This window comes from Lipophrys pholis (genome assembly GCF_963383615.2).
Source record: "Lipophrys pholis genome assembly, chromosome: 3".
Classification (NCBI taxonomy): Eukaryota; Metazoa; Chordata; class Actinopteri; order Blenniiformes; family Blenniidae; genus Lipophrys; species Lipophrys pholis.
The window spans coordinates 14,158,387-14,184,309 of record NC_137627.1 but is presented as its reverse complement, the minus strand read 5'-3'; the positions used below and the strand labels follow the sequence as shown (position 1 = coordinate 14,184,309).

At 38.7% G+C, this 25,923-nt stretch overlaps 1 protein-coding gene across 1 annotated transcript in view; it reads left to right on the top strand.

Annotated features, from left to right (window-relative positions):
• The window catches only part of stx1a (syntaxin 1A (brain)), a gene marked incomplete at its 5' end in the record, with an annotated part of 70,221 nt that overhangs the window by 22,071 nt on the left and 22,227 nt on the right, over nucleotides 1–25,923 (top strand). The window contains one exon of the mRNA XM_080460169.1: nucleotides 2,057–2,156. Coding sequence (XP_080316295.1) covers nucleotides 2,057–2,156 — 100 coding nt within the window. The remainder of the gene's footprint in view (nucleotides 1–2,056; nucleotides 2,157–25,923) is intronic.

The following is a 25,923-nucleotide window of genomic DNA, read 5'->3' as shown; positions in this document are numbered from 1 at the left end:
CTTCAAACCAGATTAAAATCCCCCTGTTACACCAGATTAACTTCAATGAGATAACACATTGTTGAGCCTTCATGAGCCGGCCATTGAATCGGAGCATTTGAATGAAAGAAGTCTAAACAGCGACAGAACTTGACCATCAATTATGATCAACGGTGAGGATACAGCACTTCTGAATCTCATCACATCCAGTGTTTGGTCTGCTCACTGGTCTTTTGTCTGCACCGCTTTCAGACTTCAATCAAATTGTAACTGAACCGTACCAACACCTTCATTTCAAACGGACTGGGTCAATTTGTTTGCTGGAAAGCAGGCTGCAAAAACCCACACTCACACTTCCAGAAATGCAGTAGTTGTACCAGGCTTCATTTCAACTAGAATTAATGTTCCAAGTGTGATCACACCGCCCGATTATGTAGGCTACCAACGGTGCTCTTTTTGGGTTTAAGGTAAGCATTTATTTTAACTGCATTTCCATACTCAGCACTATGATGATTACAATTCAAACACCATTTTAAGTCAATTTTACTCCTTTAGGGTTTTTCATAGTGTTAAGCATATTTCCATTGCATATGTCTGTATATGTTATGAATATGCAATGGGTTTTTCTTAATCATCCCTATTATTATGATTTTAGCTGTTTTAAGATACATATTCATTACTTTACCTCGATTTTATCTGCTCATTTTATTCAACAAACTTGCATTAGATATTTATGCGTCCGTGCATTTGCAATTTCATTTTTATCCCCATTTAATTGAATTAACTTTCCTTTAATCATTTCTTTTTTAGATTTATGTAACAGTTCCTTGTTAGTAGAACAGCTTGCACATGTACACAGTATCACGTTTGCACACATATATGTGCAAACCTCACCAAAAAACTAATGAAAAAAACGAATAGAGTGTAAAAATATGTGAAATGAAGAATGTTTTGAGGAATATAGACTGTAACTTTATCCTGCGGCTGCATCATTTTATTTGTTCTTGCTTATATGTGAGCTTTTCAGCTGTGTGCCAGTTTTTCTCCCAGACCAAGCACATTCGCCTTATATCTTATGAGAGCTGAGTGACTCATGAACACATGGTTTTTCTTACTGAGACAGCTTGAAGTGGTGTCATCTTTTGCTCACTTGCCGTCAGCGTTGCTTTTTTCCTTTTTGTACTTCTTTCTCAGACTCCCTCCCCACCTGTCTCGTGTGTATATAAGTATGCACTCACCTCAGTATGCGTCTTTTCCCAGTGGTGCTCCAGAGCCAATTATGTTGGTATTAAAGAAAAACAGAGTCAATCATCAGCTAATTAAAGAGATAATTGAAGAATAATGGCCCCGGCTAAGACAGGCAGAGCTGGGCGGTGTAACAGAGCTGTGAAAAGTGACGCAGCATATATAGGAGGATCGACAGAAAAGGCGACATGGAGGAGAGCGGATGGGGATCGGGCGGGCAGGCAGCGGAACAGGTGTACAGGAGGAGGAAACGCTCAGCAGAATGACAGACGGAGATGAAAGCAGAGATTGATGAAGTTGCTGGCAGGTGTGAACTGCTGCTCCTCCAGATGTTACCGTGAGCCACAGGCAGCACAGCTGGAGGAGGATGAAGGTGATTGGTTATAATGTCAGAGCTGCATCTCGGTGGCAGTTGACGCACAGTTCAAAGAAAGACATGAATGTGATGCACTTCAAGGGTCAGTTTATCTTGAATGCGATTACTAATGACGGCCTAAGGAAATCACGTGTGAATTTGCTTTGGATTCTAACAGGTCAGGAGTTTTCTGTTGTTGAATAGAACTAATTCAACACAGAAGGGGTTGCTATATATACAGTATATATCTATAGAATATAGATTAAAAAACTACTCCCAGTTCTGTAAACCAGTCAGCATTAAATTAGTGAACCTCGCATGACATTGGGAAAATAACTTATTATTGGGAACTTAACTTAATAACTGACTTTGTCAGTTTCCTTTGTCATTGAGTTCAGTTTCTGATCATTGTTACCTCCTGACTAAATACTGAACACACCTCTCTCCGTCTCTCTCCGTCTCTCTCCTCTCTCTCAGGTGGAAGAGATCCGCGGTTTTATCGAGTCTCTTGCAGAGAAAGTTGAAGAGGTGAAGAGGAAGCACAGCGCCATCCTTGCCTCACCTAACCCCGATGAGAGTGAGTCTGCTTGCCCTTTTCGTTCCTTCCTGTTCAAATCTTTCGAACGCTGCTCTCCCAGGGTGACCCATTCAACGTGACAGCACCTTCACAACTCTCATTCAAAAAAAATGCTGGATTTTTAAAATTCTTACAGGGTTTTAGTAGTTCAGGTGAATTTTTCTGAGCTTGTTGAAGTGAATTGGTGTTTGTGTCTGTTGGTTTAAAAACATCACACTTTACTGTTAAGAAAATAGGGACTGATTAGAATTACTAATCAATGCATAATCCTGTGTTAAAATTTTCCCAATTGTCCCCAAATGTCTGGAGGAATGGTTATATATTTTCTATAGCACCTTTAAAAATTAAAAATAAAAATAACAGGAATAAACAGGTCCAGACAGATACCATGACAACTGATTCCATATATATTAACTTGTTGTGAAAATGAGTATTTGTGCATAAAGATGAAAATCTTTGCTTATCTCTCTTTAAATATGAATATTTTTGGATTATAAAAGTGCTTTATGATGATAAACAACATCTTTGGACATATTTGTCAGTTTCTTTGGCGGTGTACAACTGCAGCTATCATTTTCCAATCCCAACTCGCATTAAACAACTAATTAATCATTTGAGAAAATAAACGGCAAATGAACGCTGAATCAAATGACAGTGAGCTACTTGAAGGCTCAGAATGCAAATGAATGGAATCATTAATGAAAGTCTGTCCTGAGCAGCACGATTGTCTATAGTCCAGAGTAAAACTGACCCTTTTGCACACACCTATCGGTGTTTAATGAATGTTTAATAGTGTAATGACTCAATAATGAGTCAGAGGAGCGGTGACTAGAAAGCACAAAGAGAATGGAGTCAAGAGTCACAGTTTCGTATGCCGTTTAATGAGCGAAGGCAGTAAAAAGCTTGATTATAAGGGCAGATTCATCCAAAAAAACAAAAATCGCTTTATTATTTAGGAGAAACAGAAGGAGTAAAGAGTGATTTATCACAAACGTACACAGCCTGCCTGTGGATAGAGGCTGTGAACGTGCGTCAAGGTTTCTCTACACACCTGTCGTCTCGCTCCATTTTGGTCGTTTATGTTCCCTCAGTGAAACCTCTCACACTCTGTTTTGTCCATTTTTCTCTTCTTTCTACTTTTCTCTTTAGTCCTGTTAACAGTTCCCTTTTTGCAATGTCTGCAGTGGTTTTTGTTTTCCTCCATTTACCAATTTCATCTGCTCTCCACTTAGATTTTTGTCCAATCTGTGCTGGATTACATGAATCATCCTTCTGACTGTCTTTTCCATTCTGCCATCTCTATTCTCTCGTACCTCTTCTTCCCTCGTTTATGTCACCAAGGCACGGAAGTAGACCCCCACTCCCACGAGGGGGATGTTACTCATACTCGTAATACCCCCAATTACTTTTCCACCCCCATGATTCACTACCTCCCACCTTCCTGTAAAACCATCGATCTGCTGGCAGCAGCAGGCTTCAGACGAGCCCTTTAACTAGTTTCAAGTGAGCGGATGACACACACAGCAGAGCAGCAATAAGCCGCGGAGTAGCGTTTCAGATACAAATTCTTCTACAAGTCCTTTGTGAATTAAATCAATGCTGTGTGTGTGTGTGTGTGTGTGTGTGTGTGTGTGTGTGTGTGTGTGTGTGTGTGTGTGTGTGTGTGTGTGTGTGTGTGTGTGTGTGTGTGTGTGTGTGTGTGTGTGTGTGTGTCTGATAAATGCAAAAAAATGCACATCAGACAGCAGCTGATGAAAATGTCACGGTCATTCATTACAGGGAGGTCATCGTGTTCTTCTCTTCGCCCTGTTGCACTGAGGCGGGAGTGTGCACATATGTTTATGCATCTCTTCCCACTATGAATCAAAGTCGGATCCCGACCGCCCAGCACTGAATAATGCATTTTGTTTGGAAACATAACGCTGGTTTAGATTACGGTTCTGCCACACAATTGTGGGAAAACATAGCAGTGAAAGGTTCATATTCAATATATGTGCAAAAATAAGGTCACATTTAAAGTTTTCATTGGTTTCCCTGGTTATATCTGCTCCTGCCAACTAGACTTGCATAATGTTTTCATGATTTTGTTCGAGCAGCACAACTGAGAGATTATGAATACAAAGTGGCCTCACCAGTGTGCTTAAAACGACTTAAAGTTTACAGTCTATGTGAAGTCAGTGAAGGACAGCAACGAGTGAGCTGAATGCAGATATTGGATTGCTACTGTGTTAATGTCAGGCTATCTCAGTGATTACCGGAGTGCAGTTTACCTTTCCTGCTACACTATTTTAGCAGAAGAAAGCGTGGCTGAAGTATAGGTCCATTTCAGAATTTGTTTGTTTTTAAAGGGGCTTTGCAACTGCGGTCACACTCAGGGTTGTTCATTATAGTGTAGGTTTTATTTTGATTCGTCTTTATTATATTTACACAACATTCACCAGACAATATTTTAAGATAGAACCAAAGGGATGCTTGGAAATAAAGACTTCCCTCCTCCTCATGACTAAAGTCACCCTTTTGTTTCTTGACCCCCCCCCCCCCCCCCCCCCCCCCAGCTTAAGAGGAATATATATCCAGATCACCCAGAGAAAATCCAAACATGCTAATTCCCTGTAGGTGTGTGCAGGTGTGAACCCTTTTTTAAAACCACAGAACTAAATCTTTTGCCGTATCACAATGTTACAATTTATAAAACTGAAATTATTTTCAGTCTGACTCCAAATTACTGCTGATTTATTGTCCCACCCTCTTCTGAGTCAGAAATGGCTGGTTTTCTTGGAAACACCTGATCAGTCTTTTCTACCTGCTGCGGAGTCTATAATTTTGACATTTCTGCGCGTCTCATCAGAGCGACTGTATACTGACATTTAATGTGAAATCTAATGTACATCATCATCTGTGGTGATTTATTCTTATACTGAAAACGTTGCTGTTATGAAAGACCGCCATGAATACACGATTTTTTTTTTTTTCATATTCTGCTCATCTGAGAGCTTTTTTTTTCTTTGTTAAATCTCGGCTCATATTTTTTGAATGTCTCGAGGAGTCTGTTCTGTTTCTGCGGTATCTTCAGAGCAGCTTCCCGACAAACTAAACTTCTTTACAATTTCCCTTGCTTCTGCATAATGAGGCTCATTCTCTTTGTTTCTTCAAAGTTTTTTTTGTTTTGTTGCAGTACATCCCCATTTCAATCTTCCTCCCGTCTCTTGCTCTCCAGGTCCCACCCTGTATTTATGCTGGCTTCATTCATGGTCTACAGTGAAGGACTGTTTCATGTTGTGGCACAAGAAGTCACACACATAATACCATGGTTTGTGTTTATTTTGCTTACATATTCTATTTAGTGTCATGCAGTCTGCTTTCAGTTCTTGTCGTGGTTTCATAATTACACATCTACCCACCGGCTGCCTTACAGGCTTCACGACCCCTTATCCTCCTTCTCTTCCTTCTCTTCCTTCTCTTCTTTCTCTTCCTTCTCTTCCTTCTCTTCCTTCGTCTCTGCTTGCTGTGCCTTTGTGATTACTGACCTCCGATGTTTTCTAGTGATCGTCACAAGATTAATTCCAGCCCACTTGTGACGATCGTATGAATACTCACACACTCGCAGCAGTACCATCTTTGCCCCTACTTTAAATTCCATTGTGTATCTCAGTTTATCCACCTCCCTAAATTAATTTTCTCTCTGGTAATTGCGACACATAGTTGGTATGTGCGGCTGTGTAGACTGCGCTTAGCAGCAATCTACAATATTAGTCTTTTCAGCGATGATGGATTTGGTAATCATCACATTATATAGTGAATTGAATCCAGGAAGGGAAGTCGGGAATACATTTTTTAATAAACATGGTTGGATTCACATTCAATAATGGTGTTATTTGTTTTAGTTTGCGGCGTTGTTTGTGCTTGTTGTGCAATGCTGCTGTTCATTATTGTGATCAATAAAAAGCTCTTGAAAGGTTTTATAACTAAAGGTCGAAGGGTCATTGATGACTGCTTTTCCCGATGGACTGTCCGTGACTTTTACACTCAGCTATTCTCAGAAGAGAGTGAGGTTTATATGAGATTGAACCAGAAAAGGAGATATTAAACCATTCAAGCTATTTATCTAAGGTGTGTTGATGTCATTTCCTTGGTTGGAACGAATAATTGCTTTTTTGACCAGTTTGCCTAACCCTAACGCCAGAACATATAAACAGATGGATGCTTTTATGGCATTTTGGGAAATTTCAGAACTACTAAAACAGTGCTCTTTGGAGTGTCGATTGGATTTGTCGAACTATCGAACTCATTTTCTTTTTTCTGCAGAGACCTTTACAGTGACAAATATGTCCTGCAAGAAGATACAGGATGCCTTTTCCATTCTTTATTTTGTCTGTTTGGATGTGTTTGGTCTATGTTCTATTACTACTAAGCTTGATTTATTGAACTTTACATTTAGTATTTTCCATTTTCCAGTGAGAAACCTGTTGTAGCATTCTAGTTGATCAAGTAAGGCAATACTTTCCTTGGAAAAGTGACTTGTTACTTTCTTTTAATTGTTTCACTTAGTTAGAATGTCCACATAGTTGTAATGTTGTAATGTGGCTGTGACACATTAACTAAGCTCTAAGCACTGTGTGGATCAATATAATGACTGATTCACTTGTGAATTTCTAATAAATTAGGGATGCACCGATACTGATATCAGTAGCTATGTTACAGGCTAAAGAGTTTCGAGGCTCACACACTAGTGATCCACAAAGAGTTAAGGGTTAGTTAGTACTTGTTTTTGTAGTTGTCCTTTGAAAAGTGGTATTGGTGCATCTCTATGTTATACCTATATTAGTTTGTTAAAGGTCAAATTGTGGCGCACATGTTCGGTTGTTTTGAGTCAGTCATTCATTATTCAAATGCGGTATTTTCAACTTCAAGCAATATGTAATATTCATGCAGGTAGAATGCAATATTCATGCATAATTTGACTCAAAAATCAGTTGAACTCGATAGGTAAATCAACAAGCAGGCAGCTCTTTTAAAGTTACATAAAGTTTTTTTGTTGTTGTTTTTTTAGCTACAGCGATGGTGCAGAAGAAAAAGCTCAGGAAGAGACAGCAGCTCCACAACTGATTTTGTCGGTGCCAAAATTAACAACTCAGAGTTACTCCTTTTATAATACCCATCAGTTACTGGTGTGTTACTGCAAAAAATAGTAGCATTTTAGCATGGTTTTCCAACACTAGTTTTTATGCTTTGCAACATGAAAAATAGCATCAGAGGCACTTGGTGCGTCAAGTCATGGTAAAATGGTTTGGTGTGCACCAGGATTTTGATGGGTGCGCCTGTCCAAGTAAAGCATTTACAAACAGTTTGTTATAATTGAGCTCATTTAACCCTTAATCACCATTAAAGTGTAGTATTGAAAAATGAATCTCTGACGTTGAGTATATTTGAGCACAATAGATGCTGGAGTGTAGCGTCCAGAGAGAGACATTTATCAGTGTTTAGACGGTAAATTTGTACACAAACGCTCCTTTACTCTCTTTACAACCACTACTTCATCTCTTTAGCTGCATTGTAGATATTTATCATATGAATATATTGAGTTTGTTTTGTAGTATTTTCCCTCTCCAGCTGTGGAAATTGCATGTATCAATTCTCATTTTATTCGAATCATTTTGTCATGAGCTTCAGGCTAAAAACATAGTCATTGCAAAGATGATCCTGATGGCAGCACAGTGAGAATATCTCTCGTTTAATCCCAAGTTTGTAGGTTTTTCCATTGTGCAGATTTTACATATTCACCCTGTTCATGCTTGGGTTTTCTCTGGGTATTCTGGTTTCCTCCCAAAGTCTAAAAACATGCATTCAAGTGTATCTGATGAGTTTACTTAATTTATTTTATCCTAGCTTTGCCTATTGCCTGCTGGAGTAGGCTTCAGCAACCTGTAACCAGATGTTGCTTAAAACAGGATCGACTGTAAAAGATAGATATAGAGGATGGTGGAAGCTGTATCATCAGTGCTTCATCATTGTTTAATTTGCAAATGCTATTTTAATCTGAATAAATGTACCTTAACACTTAGATATGATATCGACTATAACGTTATTTTCTCCTGCTTTGTATGCTTCATGGGAAGTATTTGTAGGTCCATGTGTGGTGCACATATGATGTTCTCTACAAATACCCAGAGGTTGATATTTCCTCTGGCTTAGCAGCAATATGGTCAATGCCAGAAAATCATTTTCCATATGTGATTAGTGTGTCCTGTCAAGTGACATAATGTGGGGCTTTATCTTCTTACTGAGTGGGAGTGTAGTTTTACAAGCTGGCTATTAAATCATTGAGAGAAGCTGCACCGGCGAAACAAAACCACTACCATTTTGTAAGTTACCTTCATATCTTAACACCGTTACATCTGCACTTAATCACTTTCTTTTCTTTATCTTGTATTTTTATATAAACTACAGCTGGTCTGTGTGGACAAGTCATGGGGTAGACCGCCTGTTTGATGGCACTCACCTGTGTGCCTGTGAGCAATTTTAAGATTTTCTTATTCCCAAAAATAATTATTTTATCTCTCAAGTGACTATACTTATTTTTTTAATTATATTTTGATGTTAGAGCTGTAGAATTATCGAATGTTTGCAGTGACTGAGTGCTTTTCAACTATGCATGTTAGAAAACTGTCATACTGTTAATGATTGGACAGCCATATCACACAGATTCTGAGGGGCGACATAATGATGAGGAGCAATGCTCCAAAGCTCTATTTCTCTGCTTGTAGATGTGGTGAATGGTTTTGAAGTTATGGTGCCGAAATATAAAACATGAGATAAAAAAGAAGGTACAATCTTCGTTACTCACTGTGAAACCACCATGTCTGTCAGATTGTCTGATTTGGAGAGCTACTAAATCTGTCAGACACACATCCCCTCATTTTCATCTTCTAAAGACATTTCAAATGGTGTTACAATCTACTAAAGGTGCTGGGTTTTAAATATCGTGAAGCCCATAAAGTATTTGGACTTTAAGAAAAGCCTGATTGTACGATGGGTTTTGTATTTGGGGTTTCATTTTGGCCTTACAAAAACATCAGTTACTGGAGTGTTGTGAAAAACCAAAGTCAAACTAACGTCACAGCAGGCGAGGGGTTTCAACATTTTAACAACACACAGGGACCCTCATTAGCTCACAAATAAATATAAATGGATTCTCACATCAACTTGATTTGCTTTCAAGGAAAGTCGCAAAAAATGTTTGGCCATATATAAATAACTTGTTGCTGTTGAGAAGATTTTGGCTTGCATACTTTTCACAACCAGAAATATTTGGCTGTTTATAAAACTACCAGGGAGCAGAGGAACTGAGCTTTGCTGACAACTATACACTCGTCTTTACAGTGGCCCAGACGGCTTCTACAGTCCCACCCTCTTATCACAGACGAGATGCACTCCGGCATCACACATTTGTAGTATGCAACGTTAAAAACAAATGAATGACTGCTAGACATTGAAGGTTGAAATTGCCTTGGTAAACAAACCCAGGCAGCTTAATTGTGAACTAAGGAGTGTTAAAATCTAATAGGAACACATTGATGGCACAGCTGTTACCGCCTACACTGTAAATTACAATAAAGCGGAGATCAGAATCACTACTCTGTGCTTAAATTTAGCTAACTTGCCCTTTAACACAGACACTTTAGTTTTATTAACCATTTTAAAAAAAACACTTAATATTTACTCTCACTGACATCTCATCCTCTGGTTTCTAAGCCACATCGTTTAGTCCTTAACTCATCGCACTGGAGATGCTTGTTTTAATTGCAGCCTGTGAGCGGTACTATTTCTAGAGTCGCTTTTTGGCTGAGCGTGCGCCCACTCTCGGAGAGCTGTTTGCCAAAGCTCATCCACCCTCAACCAAAATCTACAAGTATTGTGCAAGTTCCCCCAGTTTTCTCTTTGTTCCTCCTCAGCTGTCTTTGTGTCTTTCTCCGTTATCGCTCTCTACTTTCTCTCTCATAATGTCTGAGCTGATGTAGTGTTATGGCGACTGAAGACATGCCATTAGGCTGTGCAATAATAATATCCAGATGAAGGTGGGGTTCAAGGCTAAGGCCGTAGAGATATCGGGAGTCAGTGATTGCGAGATAACTCGTTCACTCACAGATAAATCAGTGTAACTGTTCTCTGTCCTCTTGACTCCTGACGCGGCAATCATCTGTGGCGTGTGCGGTCAGAGCTCTGATCTACTTGACAGTGACGAGTATTTAGAGGCAGAAACAGCTTTCAAAGTGACAATAATATTGGAATATAAACTCGCAGTAACCCTGATACACGAGAGATGTTGAAAGAGTAGGTTTAGTTTTATGTTGGGTTTTTTTCACCTTTATATTACCAAGTTGATCAATTAAGAACTAGTTCTCTTTTACAATGACAACCTGGCCAGGAGGCCGCAATGAAGCACGAAAAAAAACATAGAAACAAATATATACAATATAGAACTGTTTCAAACAATCATAAAAGAAAGAAAGTCATATTTACAATGTTAATAGTGATATATACTGATACAAATTGATGAAAGATAAAAGCAAGTGCAGTGATCCTTCAATATGGTTTTAATGGTATTTGTTAAAGAGGAAAACGGAGTGTTTTAAGTTCTGTTGCAGATGATTCCAGTCATTTGCGGCACAAAACTGAAATTCGTAACGACCAAAGGAGCTACGGGCTTTGGGTGTGACCAGACTACTAGAATCCACGAGAACCTAGACTTCTATTTGCATTGTGGATAGAGGTGTTTTCCAAATAAGAGTTTTGTAAATAAAATGAAACCAATGAGTTTGTGTGCGTGCATGAAAATAGAGCCAGTGAATTAGTAAATACAGGCTGCAATGGTGAGTGCTGAATGGAGCTCAAGTCACGAAGCAGATAGCAGCATGGTAAATCACATCCAGCCCGTGAAGGAGAGTTTTTGAGGCAGATCTGTAGAATCTAAGATTGGGAGAACTGTCATTTTAACCAGAAGTTATTTGGCGGGAATGTTTAAAAGAGGATTTGTTACGGTAAAGAAAAGCAATGTGGGATTTGACCTTTGTGAGCTGTATATTTATGTGGGTTTCATATGTGAGTATACTGTCAAGCCAGATACTGAGATACTTGCAGCTTTCAAAGTACTCTATGTCAGAGCTATGTCGAGAAGACATTTTGAGGGGACACTCTTATTAGAGGGAAGGACAGAGTTTCTTGCTGAGACATAATGAGGTTATGTGTTGCTGTGATAAATGCTGACAAACTGTGCAAATTGTGGTTTTCATTTTACTCTAAGCCAAGCACGACAGTGACGAAAGTGTGCAATCCTATCATGCATGGCATGATCATGAAATCGCCATATATCTTAAGGCGGTCATTCTCAACTTGAGCTTCACATCTGGCCCTGGAACAATCTGTACTGCTCTCTATGTCAATCAACTGAGCCAGGAAAATACTGGTGATTATGGTCTTGATGCACTTTAACAACTGTTTCAAATGAAGCTTGAAGTTATTCACACTTGCTTCGTGAAGCAAGTTGAGTATTCCTGATTTGAGGGGTAATTTGTCATTGCCAGTACTGTCAAGAAGGGCAAACACAATTGAAAACCAGGATGAACTTGCCTGTGGATTATCGATTTATGCATGGAAGGAAACTCATCAGGAACCAGACCAATTGAATTGAATTTTAATTTGGGAGCTGCTGCTGAACGCTTGCCAGCTGTAAGCCATGCTCATAAAAGGCAACTCTTAAAGGAAAAGAGCTTCACATCATGCTCAACTCACGAATGGTGTAGAAACAAGCCAATCTGTTTCCCCCAGTGAGTGGATGAGTAGATTTCTGCCTCTTTGTGTACATTGCTAATCACTAAATGTTTGTTTGCATTTATTTCATCAATGTTCCTACATTATAGTTAAAGTGCAGTTGTGATTAGAGCTGTGGTTTCACAAAGTGTTTGAGTCTGAATTGGATTGGTGGTTGGTATGAATGTGAGAGTATATGGATGTATAGATTTATGTATTTTATATAAATATATATATATACATATATATATTTATTTATTTTTTATTTTTTTTATTTCTTCAGGTCAGAAACATGGTTTAGACCGGATCCAATCTCCTGCAGTCCTGAATTGGATGGATGGATGGATGGAGACTAACCTGTTAGGATGATCCTGATACCCACAGAAGATCTGTTTGCAGATAAAAGGCTCTGTGAGCCAGAAAACGTTAGGGTGTAGTGAGCTTAAGTAGACATGTTTGCACACATTAACCTTGGAAAGTGACTGAGGAAACACTGTTCTCATCTGTTATCACCACTCAATTTCAATATCAAACTCTCTTCCTGTGATTTCAACAATCAATCCACGACCTGCTTTATATTTTTAGAAGTAAATCACAGAATCTGCTGAAATAGAAATGTTATAAACTAAAAGAGTCGGGGTGGAACAGTTTGTTTCATCTAAATTTACCAGAGTCACATTTACCTGGTTTAGTGATTAAAAATGGTCTGAATGATCGGTTTGTTATTAATTCTGCTCATACAATAGTCCCTCAGTAAGAGAAATGTCTGATGCTTGAGGGATGAGCTCACATCGTTTCTCTGTATAGCATCAGATACCTGGACTCTAGACGATCAATAGGCGGAGCAAACACACACAACGGTTTGTAATATATTTACAGAGGGACCAGAGGGAGACGGAGAAAGACCGTAAGATGGAGGGAAAGATAACTGGCTAACAGTTAGAGAGTCATATCGAAGCTTGACATTGTATTTAAGAGCAGAAAACTGACACGGGTTGAAGTCTTGTCAGTGTCGAGGTACCCTGACATCAGACCAACACCTGCACAACTCACACATTATGTCGTTGTGGTAATAAAACCTGTTTCATCACTGTGAAAAGCTGATTGTTGTTAGGAGAAGAAACTGTGAATGTGATATATTAGAGCCTATGCCAATGTGGGACCAAAGCAAAAACAGTAAATAAATGAATAATTTTCTTGTGAATATATTGTCACACTATTTTCTCACTAAAAAGGAGTACTACAGTTAATGGAGGAAGAAAACTGAAATCAAGGTGATTGGTGTCACATTTTAACATGGTATTAGATTATCCTATAGTATTCATATTAAAGGAATGATCCAAAATACTACATTAAATTATGTAATACAAGATTTAAGATACAGAAGTCACGATCAGTGCACACCACATAATACACAAAAATGAAAAAACAACATGTGAAGTGTTGATTCTATCTTTTCATGCCAATAGAGGGCAATTCATTTTCCAAAGGAGGCCACAAGGAACTCTAGGGCTACTTTGGAGGGCAGAGCCAGAAGTTCAACTTAATTCTGTTCCGTGAAGATATATCTCCTTAAAAAACAACAACAAACCAAAAAACAACTATGTGTTACATGGTTTTGAGGAGCTGATTCAAACTATAATCTTCCAACACAGCAAAACAACAACAACACAAGTTACACCTGCAATCAGGAACCATGTCGTCAGGAGGGAACAAAGCTGTAAAGCTCCGACTTTCAAAATCGAAGCTGTTTTTTGCTGCACACATTATGTACACTCCTGTTCATGTGATTCATAGCGTCTCATTGACCTCTCGTCTATCTTTTATCCAGCTATGCTTTTATCCACGTTACTACACAGTCCAGCTCAGCAGACTCAAAGATGGTTAAACTGAAAGCAGGTCTGGTATTCTCTCTGAGGCAGCTGAAATGATAACAAATCTGATGCGTCAGAAACGGACAGAAATACTTGCGGCCTTTATGATGTGCAGAATTGTGCCAAGGAGAAGAAAGAAAAACAGACTGTGTCTGTTTGTGATCAGTCTTAATTTACAGATGCATTTTGTCTGCTGTGTGTATGAATAGGTTTGATTTTTGTTAATGATTGTATTAGGATGCAGAAGCACTGATACCAGCAGCTGGCTTACTGTGGGAAAAACATTGGAAACAGTTTGCTTGACTTTGTCCCACAGTAACAAAATATGCCTCATAAATCTCACTAAGTAACAGATTTAGTTTCCTTTGGATTTTTTGGGGGTAAAATATCGTTTTCAAATTAAACAGCTGAATCAGAAGAGACTCCTGAAATATGGAGTCTGCATATGAACTGTATTTTAATCTCCTTTTTCTTTTTTCCTCTCAAATTTCTTTCCAGTTCTAAATATTCCTTTAAGGTCTGCACGTATATAAACTCAAACATTTCCATGCTGCTGCAAAGAAGTGGAAACCCCCTGCAGCCTCGGGTCTGTGACATTGTCTCACTTTGTGGCTGCTGGCTACAATGAGAAAGGCCATGGAAAGGTTATTGACTCCACCAGAGCAAAGAGAAACTAACAAACACGCCTGAAAAAAAGAGCAGAGCTACTAAAACAAACAAAGAAAACAAGCTGTTCAGAGATCAAATGCTCACATCGATGGTAATGTATAGAACAATGAGAAATTCTACTTTTGAACTGCAGTGCAAAACCCTGTCAGGTCAATAAGAAAATATAAATTATGATCCTACACAATAAGGATACCGCAGAGGTCAACGCCTCTGCTTTCTACCATGATCCATGAAGGTCTGAAGACGCTGTGGCTGGGTACCAGAGGAAACGTACGTGGATTTTCTGAAGTATAGAGATAAATACATGTCCTATTTAAGGCAAAGAGCAGAGCCACGTTTCAATTAAAATAAATGTTTTCTCTGTTATTTTCGGGGAAAGGTCATGACAGAATGGGAACGAATTAACTTTAAACTTGATTACATGTTCTTTACTAAAACACACATTTGAAGGAAAAAAAATTAAAGTCAGGACAAAATACAATTATTGAAGAAATAAAGTAATTTCTTACAGTTTTGTTAATTTACACTCCCGGGTAACAGTGGTGCTTTCAGCCTAAACTGATCCCATAATACGAACGAAGGTATGTGCTGTATACTTTACCAGCCCTTTAGTTTTTAGTTTGAAAAAACATCTATCCATTTTTTTATTTTTTTTTAATGATCCATTTCTTCAGGACTATGATGGAGGGTGATGGAGTTGTGTTAACGGGGGTATATCACTCCTCTCGTAATCAGATGTAGGAGAAGGCACCAAAATCCGAAAGTTACTGGGGGGAATGCGCTGCCTCGTGTTTACTCTTTAACAAAGATACATGTTGACGTAACAACCGGTTGCCACTCGACAGACATGACACCAGATATTCATCTGAACCGGAGAGCCATCCTTCACAAAACAGTTTGAACAAAAAGAAAAGAAAACTTCTAGAGAAACTGCTTTAAAACTTAAATTTGATTTGCAGATTCACAAACAGAGAAAATCTATGCATACTAACTGCATTTTGAAGGAGCTCTTTATATGTTAATCACCGTGTCACCATTAATGTTGGCCTTTCAAACAGTGTTATTTACACACTGGGATAAATATTCAATCTGTTTTATCTTGATATTCTCACTGTGGCCCTATTGTAGCTCTTACATTTCCTGCATCTCTTCCTTTCTCCTTGTAGTGTTTTTCTCACTCTCGCTTCCTCTGTCGCTTTGAAACAATCCGAAGCCGGCAAGAGGACCGACTGCACACGTCGCCATAGCAACACAGTCTTAATGATCGCAACAAGCGTGACCTGAAGATTTCATTTGAGAGCGTCTCTGGGGGTGTGAAGCCGTAGCCCAATTGACTCCTCAGTTTTGCCCGTTAATTTGCCTCCCTCCCAGTTGTCCCTCTACTTATTCATCAGTGGCTGCATTCTTCTTCTTTTTTTACAGCGGCCAATAATGAGGCTGAATAGACACTTGATCGTGCAGGTTGGCCTGACATGTTTGATAACTACAATAGAGGAATCTCATCAAACTCCTCAACGCTCAGTATTTTTTTTTTTGCCATACTCTCACAGATGCTGTGTCTCAGTGGTACAGAAGGGGCAAAAACACTCAGTCTTATTGTCTGTGGTCTTGATGTGGTTGATTACCGTCATCTCAAAATTTCATTTGAAGGACACATTTAATTGAAAATGTAATATACTGATGAAGACTAAAAGCAGTTTCGTAGCTATTATTCATTGGGGAAAAAAAATCAACAGTAATGATTTAAAAGTACTGGTAATTGAATAAATTTCCCTTGAGCCATTTTAAGGATCTATTTGTGGACTCCACAAAAGTGTATCCAATATTACTGGTTTGGGGAAGATGTGCAAATATTTTGATGCCAATGGGGGCTTGAATTTTGAATAATCTCAAACCTTCCGTTTCTCCAGAACTCAGCTGCCCAGAAAGCAGGATCACGTAACACCGGTTTTAATGGCATTACATTGGCTCCATGTGTCTTTCAGAATTGGTTTTGAGGCTCTTTTAATGGTTTTTAAAAGTCCTAATGGTCTTCCGCCTTCTTCTCTTACACATTTACTTTTATCTTATGAACCATAGTGAACCCTCCAGTCCTCCAGCACCGGCCTTTGAAATCATTCCCACCGTGAACACAAAAACCTATGGTGAGGCTGCTTCTCAGCACCTCATTTATGGAGCAGCCTGCAGGGCTGCAGAGAATTTTCATATTTTTAAAAGCAGGCTCACCATAATTTCCACCCTTGTGAACAAGTACAACAATAATACTAAACATGTTGAATACCAAAATGTTGATTTAAATGGGAAAATATTACAGCCATCGTGTACTGAACCACCAGTTTTGCATTTCTGTCTGAAATGTGTTTTTCCTGCTGATATTAAAGGGGTCATATTATTCAGCTTTTCAACACTTTCACGTGGTCTCGTTGGTCCAAAAATATTGTATTCAAAGTTTATTGCCCCAAATCCAGCTTTTCCTTGATTTTCATCCATTTCAATATTGGATCATAGGAGCTGCATTCAGAATCTGCTGTGTCCGAGTGAGCTGCACTGGCTCCGCCCACACATGCCCATCTTGGGAAGAGGAGGAAGTACTTCCTCTCGTGGTGCTAAGTGCCAGAGCAGAGCTGCCTAATTGTAGGAGGGTCAAAGGGAGGGGATACCTTGATTGGAATTGGCTAAACACCTGATGACACAATAGGGTTTGATTTCTGATTTACTCTTTGGAGCAACACACTTTTTAAATATTGAAACAAGCCAGGCAGAGAGAGGACAGACTTTCTTCATTTCTGAGGCGTCATTCCCAGGTATGGGCATATTACTGTAGGAAAACCATTAGAAAGTGAATTTTGCACAATATGACCCTATTAAGAAATCATCAATCCGATCAGCAGTTCAACTCTTCTTCTCTTTCTAGCTGTCCCTCTGTTGGCTTCATGTTCATTCTCACTCTTCTTCTTCTCCCATTCTTCCTGTATCTACCTATCATGCATCCATCAGACCTTTGGCATCACCTCACATGCTGTTTTGTGTCTAATTTTTGCTGAGCCGTCTTGATTTTCTTCTATGGATCACTTGTGAACGTACATAATGTATTGATCATTTACACATTTAAGTTGGTGCGGACCTCAACAAGCCATACTGTTAGCAGTGTGTTTGTGGCCTAATTAGAGGGAGAAACGTCCACCAGAGAGACGATGAGTTCCCTGCACAGCTCACCCTCAGACTTTCTAACATACAGTACATTCTGTGTAACACAGACTATTTCACAATGTTTTCTCCAAAAAGACAAAATATGGCACAGGTTAATAACGTCCACTGTGCTGTGAGAACAGCTATAGCAACATTTAAAGTGCATATCACACACATTCACGCCCACAGGCAATTTAGAATGACCTGTTTAACCACACACGTGTGTTTTTTTGAGTGTTGGGACTATGTTCTGGTATTATATGAAATGTTATGTGAAATGGGTTGCACAATCTGTCGCTGGTTTGCACAATCTTTCATGAATTCTCTTATTGTCATCAATTTACACTCATTAGTTTAGAAGAGGTCCGCACAGTGGTTAGCGTTCTCACCTCAATGAGCACGTTCATTTATTCAGGCCAGGCCTTCAGGTTTGTTTGCATGTTTGTGTGTCTGTACGTTTTTCCCATGTGTGGGTTTACACAAGTTTCCCTCCGCATTCCAAAAGCATTTATGTGAGGTTAATCTGTGACTCTAAATTGCCCCGAGGTGTGAATGTGAGAGTGTCTCTATGTTTCTCTATGATGGACCATCCATGGTGTAACCTGACTCCACCCATCAGCTGGGTTTGTCTCCAGTTCCCTGTGATCGTGAAAAGGATAAAGCAATATTGAAGACAGAAGAAATAAGTTAGAAATGCAGAAAGTAACAAAGTATGATCATCGGCTTCACAAAGGCATGATCATCATAACTTCTTCACTCTGTCCTAAATGAAACCTTACTTATAAAACCAAACCAAATTTTACTTCATCCAATGGTTTCTGTTTTTTATCACTGAAGCAAAACCATCTTTGAGATTATTTCATTTCTATAACTAGCATGAAATGGTCCTGAGTTTAGGGAGCTTCTCCCCAGTTGCTCGTTATATAATTGTCACTTTCTATCAATTTGAATTCAAACGAAATTGAATTGTGAAAGCTTCTCTATGACCCTGTCTTCAGAAAGTTTGAAAGTAGCACCATCCCACACAGGCACGTCCAATAATTGAAGGTCTTATGACTTGTGATATACATATTGTTGGGGCATATTTTGGAGCGGCTGTGTCTCAGTTATTAGAGCAGCTCGTCTTCAAATTCCGGTCTGATACACCATCTCGTCCATATGTGGAAGTGTCATTGGCACAGACACCGAACTCAAAGTTTCTCTCCGTGATTTGTCAGCTCTTTGCATGGCAGCTGTCACCATGTGTGTGATATGTGTGTGAATGGGTGAATGTGACGGATCATGTCAAGCAGGTCGTTACTTCTGGAGCTGTAAAATGAGCTTTGGTAAGGTTTCTTTTGAAAATAGTGGTTGTTTATTAGGGGGTTTTTTGACACTTGTGAATTTATTCAAACATTGAAGTGCTTCCGAACAGCAGACAGGAAATCTAACCCACATCATTTAGAAAACAAATTTAAGCTCCACAGTCTGAATTAGCAAATAGTTTGCTAACCATTTAATCATATGTCGCTGAGACTTATTTTCAGACACCTACAGGGGTATATTTATTTATTGCTGGTGGTCTAGTGGAAGAATTTTCATCTTTGAAACAACAGACTCAGGTTCGATTCTCATGCGTGACTTTTTATTTTATTTATTTATTATTATGGGGAGAAATGGCTATTTCCAGTGCACAGCCTTTTCACTGGATCAGCACTTATATGGTCGTCATAATGTTGTGGCTAAAAAGTTGTGCACCCACTTTACTTTGGCATTCAGTGGCGTCACTCGACCTGAAATAAAATCTTGCCCCACCAAGTAATTATATATAGAAACGCCACTAGGCACCTAACCTTTACAGCTGAAAGAGAAATTATCTAATTTGTTCTGTGATTGAGCTTGAAGTCACCTGACAGGCTCTGCAGGCTGATGTCTGCTGATATGGAATAACGTCAGTTAAACAGATTAAAAGCTTGCAGTGCTTTACTGATCAATGTGTTGTATCTCTGCTGAACTGCTGCAGCTTGTAATCACACAAGCTGGTTAAAGGATTTATCCTAGCTTGCGTTAGTGGGTATTAGCCCCTGATTATAATTCATAAGTGTGAATAAAATGTGATTGTGGTCTTCCACTTTATATTCTGATTTTTGCTCGCTGCAGAGCCACGTGGGCCGTCCTGTTTTTATTCATTAATTGTGATATTGCAAATCACCATGAAATGCAATCATTTATTTCTGGATTTGCAGTGTGGCAGTAGGGGAGGAGATGATATAATAGTTTCATGATTTTTTGCTCTTTTTCTTATCAAGAGATATGAGCAAATATTATGTTTTAAATAATTGAACATGTACCAGTGATTGAAGTCTTCCTCATACTGTGTAATCAAATTATCCACCGGCTCCGTCTGTAATTGGGTGCAGCTGTTTGCTGTGCTTTCGGTTCAACGGGGCTACCGCCACCTCGAATTTATCTTTGTGATTCATGCAGGTTCGAAGAAAGAAAAACAAACTCATCAAGAAAGACTGCAGGCAGTTTGATGTGATTGATCGGGTCGACCAGAGTAACTTATTAAGTGTGCTGGGTTCTTGTTGCTTGTTATTGTACGGAGACGTGGTTCACTTGTGGCATTAATATGGTAAACAGTTTTCTTACCACTTTGCACTTTGTGTGTGTGTGTGTGTGTGTGTGTGTGTGTGTGTGTGTGTGTGTGTGTGTGTGTGTGTGTGTGTGTGTGTGTGTGTGTGTGTGTGTGTGTGTGAAAGCCTGTTTTTTTGCTGTCTATCGTGAAACCTAAAAAGACGAGAAACACTTAAATCACCTTTAATCTAAATTTCAGAAGTTGTACAACTGTTATTCAATAACAGAGCATGTTATGTGGTAGCATTTAATATAAATTAATCTCCTCCTGGTGATTTTAGTTGAGTGAAATTGAGTTCATTTTCCCTAAGGGAGATTATTCCCTTGCATTTTGGGCAAGGTTATTCATGCTTGAACTTAAATACACTGGGAGCAGTTGGCCATCACAGAGTAGCACCCGGGGAGCAGTCTGAGGCCTCTAGCTCTGGGTCAAGCAATTCTTTCACTTCCTCCACCTCAGTCTCTTCAATATAATATGTCACATACTTTCTTCTCAAACTTATGTAAATTAGTTTAAGTCATATCTGCTAGTTCGTAAAAGTGTCAATGCTGTAATGATGCAATGCAACTCAGTTGATGCATTTTTGGTACGGATAAATTCTCCATTTACATTCAATGATTTTATTTTATTTTATACTTTTTTTTTTTTTTTTTTATCTTTAGGTCAAAAACATGGTTTAGACCGGTTCCAACCTCCTGCAGTCCTGAATTGGATGGATGGATGGATGGATGGATGGATGGATGGATGGATGGATGGATGGATGGATGGATGGATGGATGGATGGATGGATGGATGGATGGAAGTCTATATATTCCTATGATGGGCATAGAATTCATTTACAGTTCTATTGTAGTGGTCAACTTTTTTTCCACAACTCCAAGCACGAACTATACAAAAGCATGCAGTTTACAAAATAGAGCCAGTAGGTTTTGTCCATGTTTTGCTCCAGACTGTAGGACAGAAGTTTCAATCTCACGTTTAGTCCTGCGGCCACAGACAGACCTATTTCAACCATGAATGACTCGGACCAGTAAAGTGAGAAAAGAACACAAACAATAAATAACAACAACTGTGACATTATTTCCATTTTCAGGAGAAATATTGGTAGTTGTTGGTAATATACAAGCGATTATGTTAAATTATGCTTGTTTTAACAATGTCCCTTGGTCCAGAAACAAAATCCTTTATTTGTAGTATTTTGCTGCCTTCAGCATGGATGTATTTAAATACTCGCTGTCATCATGTGGCTTTCATGGTAATGCTCCTTTGCCTACAGCTATTTTTTAATCAATAAAGTATGATTTCTTCTTGTGGTCAGACGGCATGTTTGAAACTCTGACTTATGAGAGTTGATCTGTCTCATCCACCTAATCTTGTCTTACTCCAAATACACAACAGTTTGTAATATTACCAATGTAATCGCAATAAAGTACCTCAATCAAACACTAAATCAAAAGTAATATTAGTATTATATTATTAATTTAGGGCTTTGTAATTGATCAAATTTTAACTGAATATCAATATTTGATGCAAAACATCTTGCTGGTTTTGGTAGATTAACGAATCAATAAATAAATATACATGTATTTACACAACAAATTATCTTTATTACTCATTATGCTGTGGGGGGGGTTTCTACTTCTAATATAGATAATAACCTGTTCTTTATATATGTGGTGCATCAGTACGATTAATTGGAGTGTGTAAATAAAGTCCAATTGAATATATGCAAGTTTTAATGCATATCTTTTTCTTTTTTTAATTGATTGATTTATTGAAATTAACGATAGGGATTGGCCCCAGCGCCCCGTGACCCTGCACAGGATAAGAATACTCCGTAAGAATCAATACATTCAACAGGATTAGTTGAATACACACCATGTCAATATATCCTCAGCAGAAACAAGAGAAAGTACTACTTTCTCTATCCATCCATCCATCCAACCATTTTCTCCCGCTGATCCGTTTCCAGGTCGCGGGGGTGGCAGTCTGAGTACTGTCACCCAGATCACCATCACATTGCACCGATTAAGAACATTTCCTGCAGATGGTGAGCCCACGGGAATACTTTCTCTATTGTGAATATATTCAAACTTGCAACTTGCAAATATTTCTCTTTAACAACTGTTTCTTTTGGATCTGAAAGATAATCCCATCTCCTATTGAAAGCAGCTGCAGGTACAGGTAACCCACAGGGATTACAACGAATTCCAACGTTAGAGAGATCCATTTCTCTGTGAGCTTTTTTATTCCCCACCTGAAGCAATTTGTGAAGTGTGATTGTGAATCTGGCAGCCTCGGATGGAGCTCTAAGGAGCAGCAGTCAGCTCTGTGGTTTGTCATAAATAACATGACAGCCAGATGAGACAGTCACTCTGGCAACCGTTTGGAAGTTTGCACTGATTTGAAAAGTTGTCTCCTGTGCAACGGTTTCATTTCGACTAAAATAGTAGTACCTGAATAGAAGTGGGTTAAATACATAGATCAGTCCTTAGGCAGCAGCGCCAGCTTCATCGATCTTTTGTAGGACAAATTTAAGTGCTACAACAGAGCGCCTCAAAGATTCCTTCTATCTTTTGGTCGGAGTGCCTGCATGAGCCTGTCATTGAAGGAACCTGTCAGGGCGTCATAGCTGGGCTGGAAGGCAAAATCTTAAATGAATGACAGCCAAGATATCATCCTCTCCTCCCCACATCCTGATCAGATTATTAAGGCTTTTTTTTGTCCATCTCTCTCTCTCTCTCTGTCTCCCATCCTCTCCAAGAGCTCAGTAAATAAAGAGATGAGCCGCCACAGTGTTGTGGAGTATATCTAATAATGTTGCACTCTAGGACCTCAGCCCTCTCAACAGATGTTACTTCCCCTCGGCCGTCTCGTGTAGGATATCCATCAAGTTTGATGAGTCAAGTTCTGGCACCTATCAACAAACCGAATTTACTGACATGCATCAGCATTCGCAGCATTTGTTGTCCCTTTTGTCCAAAACTGCACCAGTGGTTTTGAAAGTGCTACAGGAAAATGTGGTGTTGAGGGGGGGGCGCCTTTTGCGAGGATGATTTATTTTTTATTTTTTTCAAACCTTCTCCCACACTTCCAGAACCTGTGGATGACACCGCAGCTGCTTCAGTACATTTATAGTATGACAGCACCACAGAGAGAGCTCCAGGTTTTCACAGAGATCATTGAAAAGCGTCAGACACCGTCCTCTCTGAATTTCCACATTGTCTGTAAATGGCCCACTGGCTGCCTCTGCAATACAGAGGTGCAATACAGCAACATTTGAACTTCACTTTGTTGATTGTTTTACACACTCTGAAAAAAAAACGAACAAAAAAGTAACACATTTCTTTACCCATTATGATTGATTTGTATATTTCAATTAAATTTGACTCATTAAACACGAAGTGGATCAGTTTTCTGCGCTGAATCCTGATTTTAGAATGATATATAGTTCCAATTTATATGTCAACGATTGGAAAATAGCGGCAAAGGAAAAAAAAGTATTTTAGAAGAAATTAAATCTGAGGAATTGTTAAAATTGAATAGGATTTTAAAAGCATTTTATTGCTTTGTTTTTCATTAGAAACCATTTAAACTGATAATATAACAAACGAGTGAAAACAACAGGTCATTCATCATTCGTCCCAATTTATTGTGTCTAAGTGTTAGATCGTCACAAAAGCTGTCAAAAACTGTGGGCTGACAGTCACCGATAAACGTATACACCGATAAACCTCCCAAAGTTGTAGAGCTTTTAATGGGCAGGTATTGAACATGTTATATTTGGTGACGTGGATTAAAAAAAAAAAAACAGCAGCACAAGACAAACTATAAACTCCAACATGACTTCATCACAACGATCATTTGTGGCATTTTACAGTGACTTATCCAGCTGTACAGCTCCATTTTTCTTCATCTGAGACCCCAACTGGCTTTATTGTGAAGTGGTGGATTTTCAGGTTTTTAATTTTTCTACATAAAATCCCTTTTAACCTTTGTAATTCAGTTTCAGTGAATTATTTCATTCATAGCAGTTCGGACTCGGAAATTTCAGTCATTGTGATTTTATTTTTTTAATATTGTTGTTATGGTTTCATGTTTTCTGTATTTATTCACGTTTTTGTCATATTTTGTGCTGAATTTCAAAGTTAGTTGGACGTTTGGCTGCTGTGCATGCACGTGGCCATGACTGTGCCTCCTGGACGGTTTCCATTTAGAAATCTGTCGGTGTGTTATTAGCAAATCTGCCCAAATCCATCACCGAGTAATATATCATCCAGTTCCAGCCAAAATGAGCTTCTGCACACAGATTACATTTTTCCCCTGCTGCTCTGTTTTGGTCACTGAAACAGAGAAATCCTCTACATCAAGTACCATCCCACATAAGTGGGATCTTTGTATCTCGCTCTTTAGCTCTTCTGTAGTGGCTCATTGTAGTTTCTTTCTTTCTTTCTTTCTTTTTTTTTTATTTATTGTATTTCCTTTTACCAGATGCAGGCATACAGTACAATCGACTTTTCAGAGATTTCCAGTATTACAGGCAGAAATGTATGAATGGTAACCTTCCATCAACAATCATATGGCCATAATCTGTATATTGTATATAAATTGTATACTTGTCCATGTATCTATTGATCATCCATTATTTTAAGAAGGAATGAGTTAGATAGAGAAAAGGAGATAACAGAAAACCCCCCCAAAAAAGTTCAATAAACAAACAAACAAGATTTGTTTCACATTTATACGAGAAAAAAAACCGGAACCTTCTTCTTTTTTGTACCACACTGGTCAGGGGGGAAAGTAAAAGAAGTAATTGTTTAGACAAGAATACCTCTGTTTTTAGCTGTAACCTTGCTGTAATGTTTTTCCATTTGGTAATCATCCTTAATCGTAATCTCTGTTGTGTCACATTGGGTTGCAGCTCCAGGATCATCCTTTTGGCCATCAAAAAAAAAAAAAGAAATCACAGTAATGATATCTGACAATTTTTTTCTAGATTATCTGGCAAGGCTCCCCGTAACTTTATAGTTTATATCTTTTATTTTTCGATTTTATTGCACAGCAGACAGCCCTTCAAAGACCTGATAGTGTCGTTTGAAGTGGCAAATGTGACACAGAAATAAAGGAATGGCTCATTAGTTTGTCAACTAAAACGTGCATCACATCCTAACATGTCACCTGCCTGTTGCCTTTCGCTGCAGGAGATCCATGTTGAAATTCCAACCTCACGTATCAGTGAGCAAGCCTTGGATGAATCTAAATAAAGAAATGTCTTATAATTCGGTGCAGACAGACTGTCGGGACTTTTACATCCAACAATGCTTGTTCACATGGATGTTTGTGGAGAGAAAGTCTTGCTGTAAAAACTAAACAGCTAAAACAGCAAACAGTGACTTGTTAAAAAAACAACACACAAACAACAAAATCATCTAATCTGTTAGACAATAACTAAATGACTGTTTTCGTTATTGTAGTTCTAAAAAGTGTCTGAAATGGTTCTAACAACCAGAAACAGCTGAAGAGCAGCTAAGAATGGCAAAAATATATATATGGTTGTTTGACATAAACGCCACTAAAAATGATGATGACATATCTGTGTTTTTTAATTCTG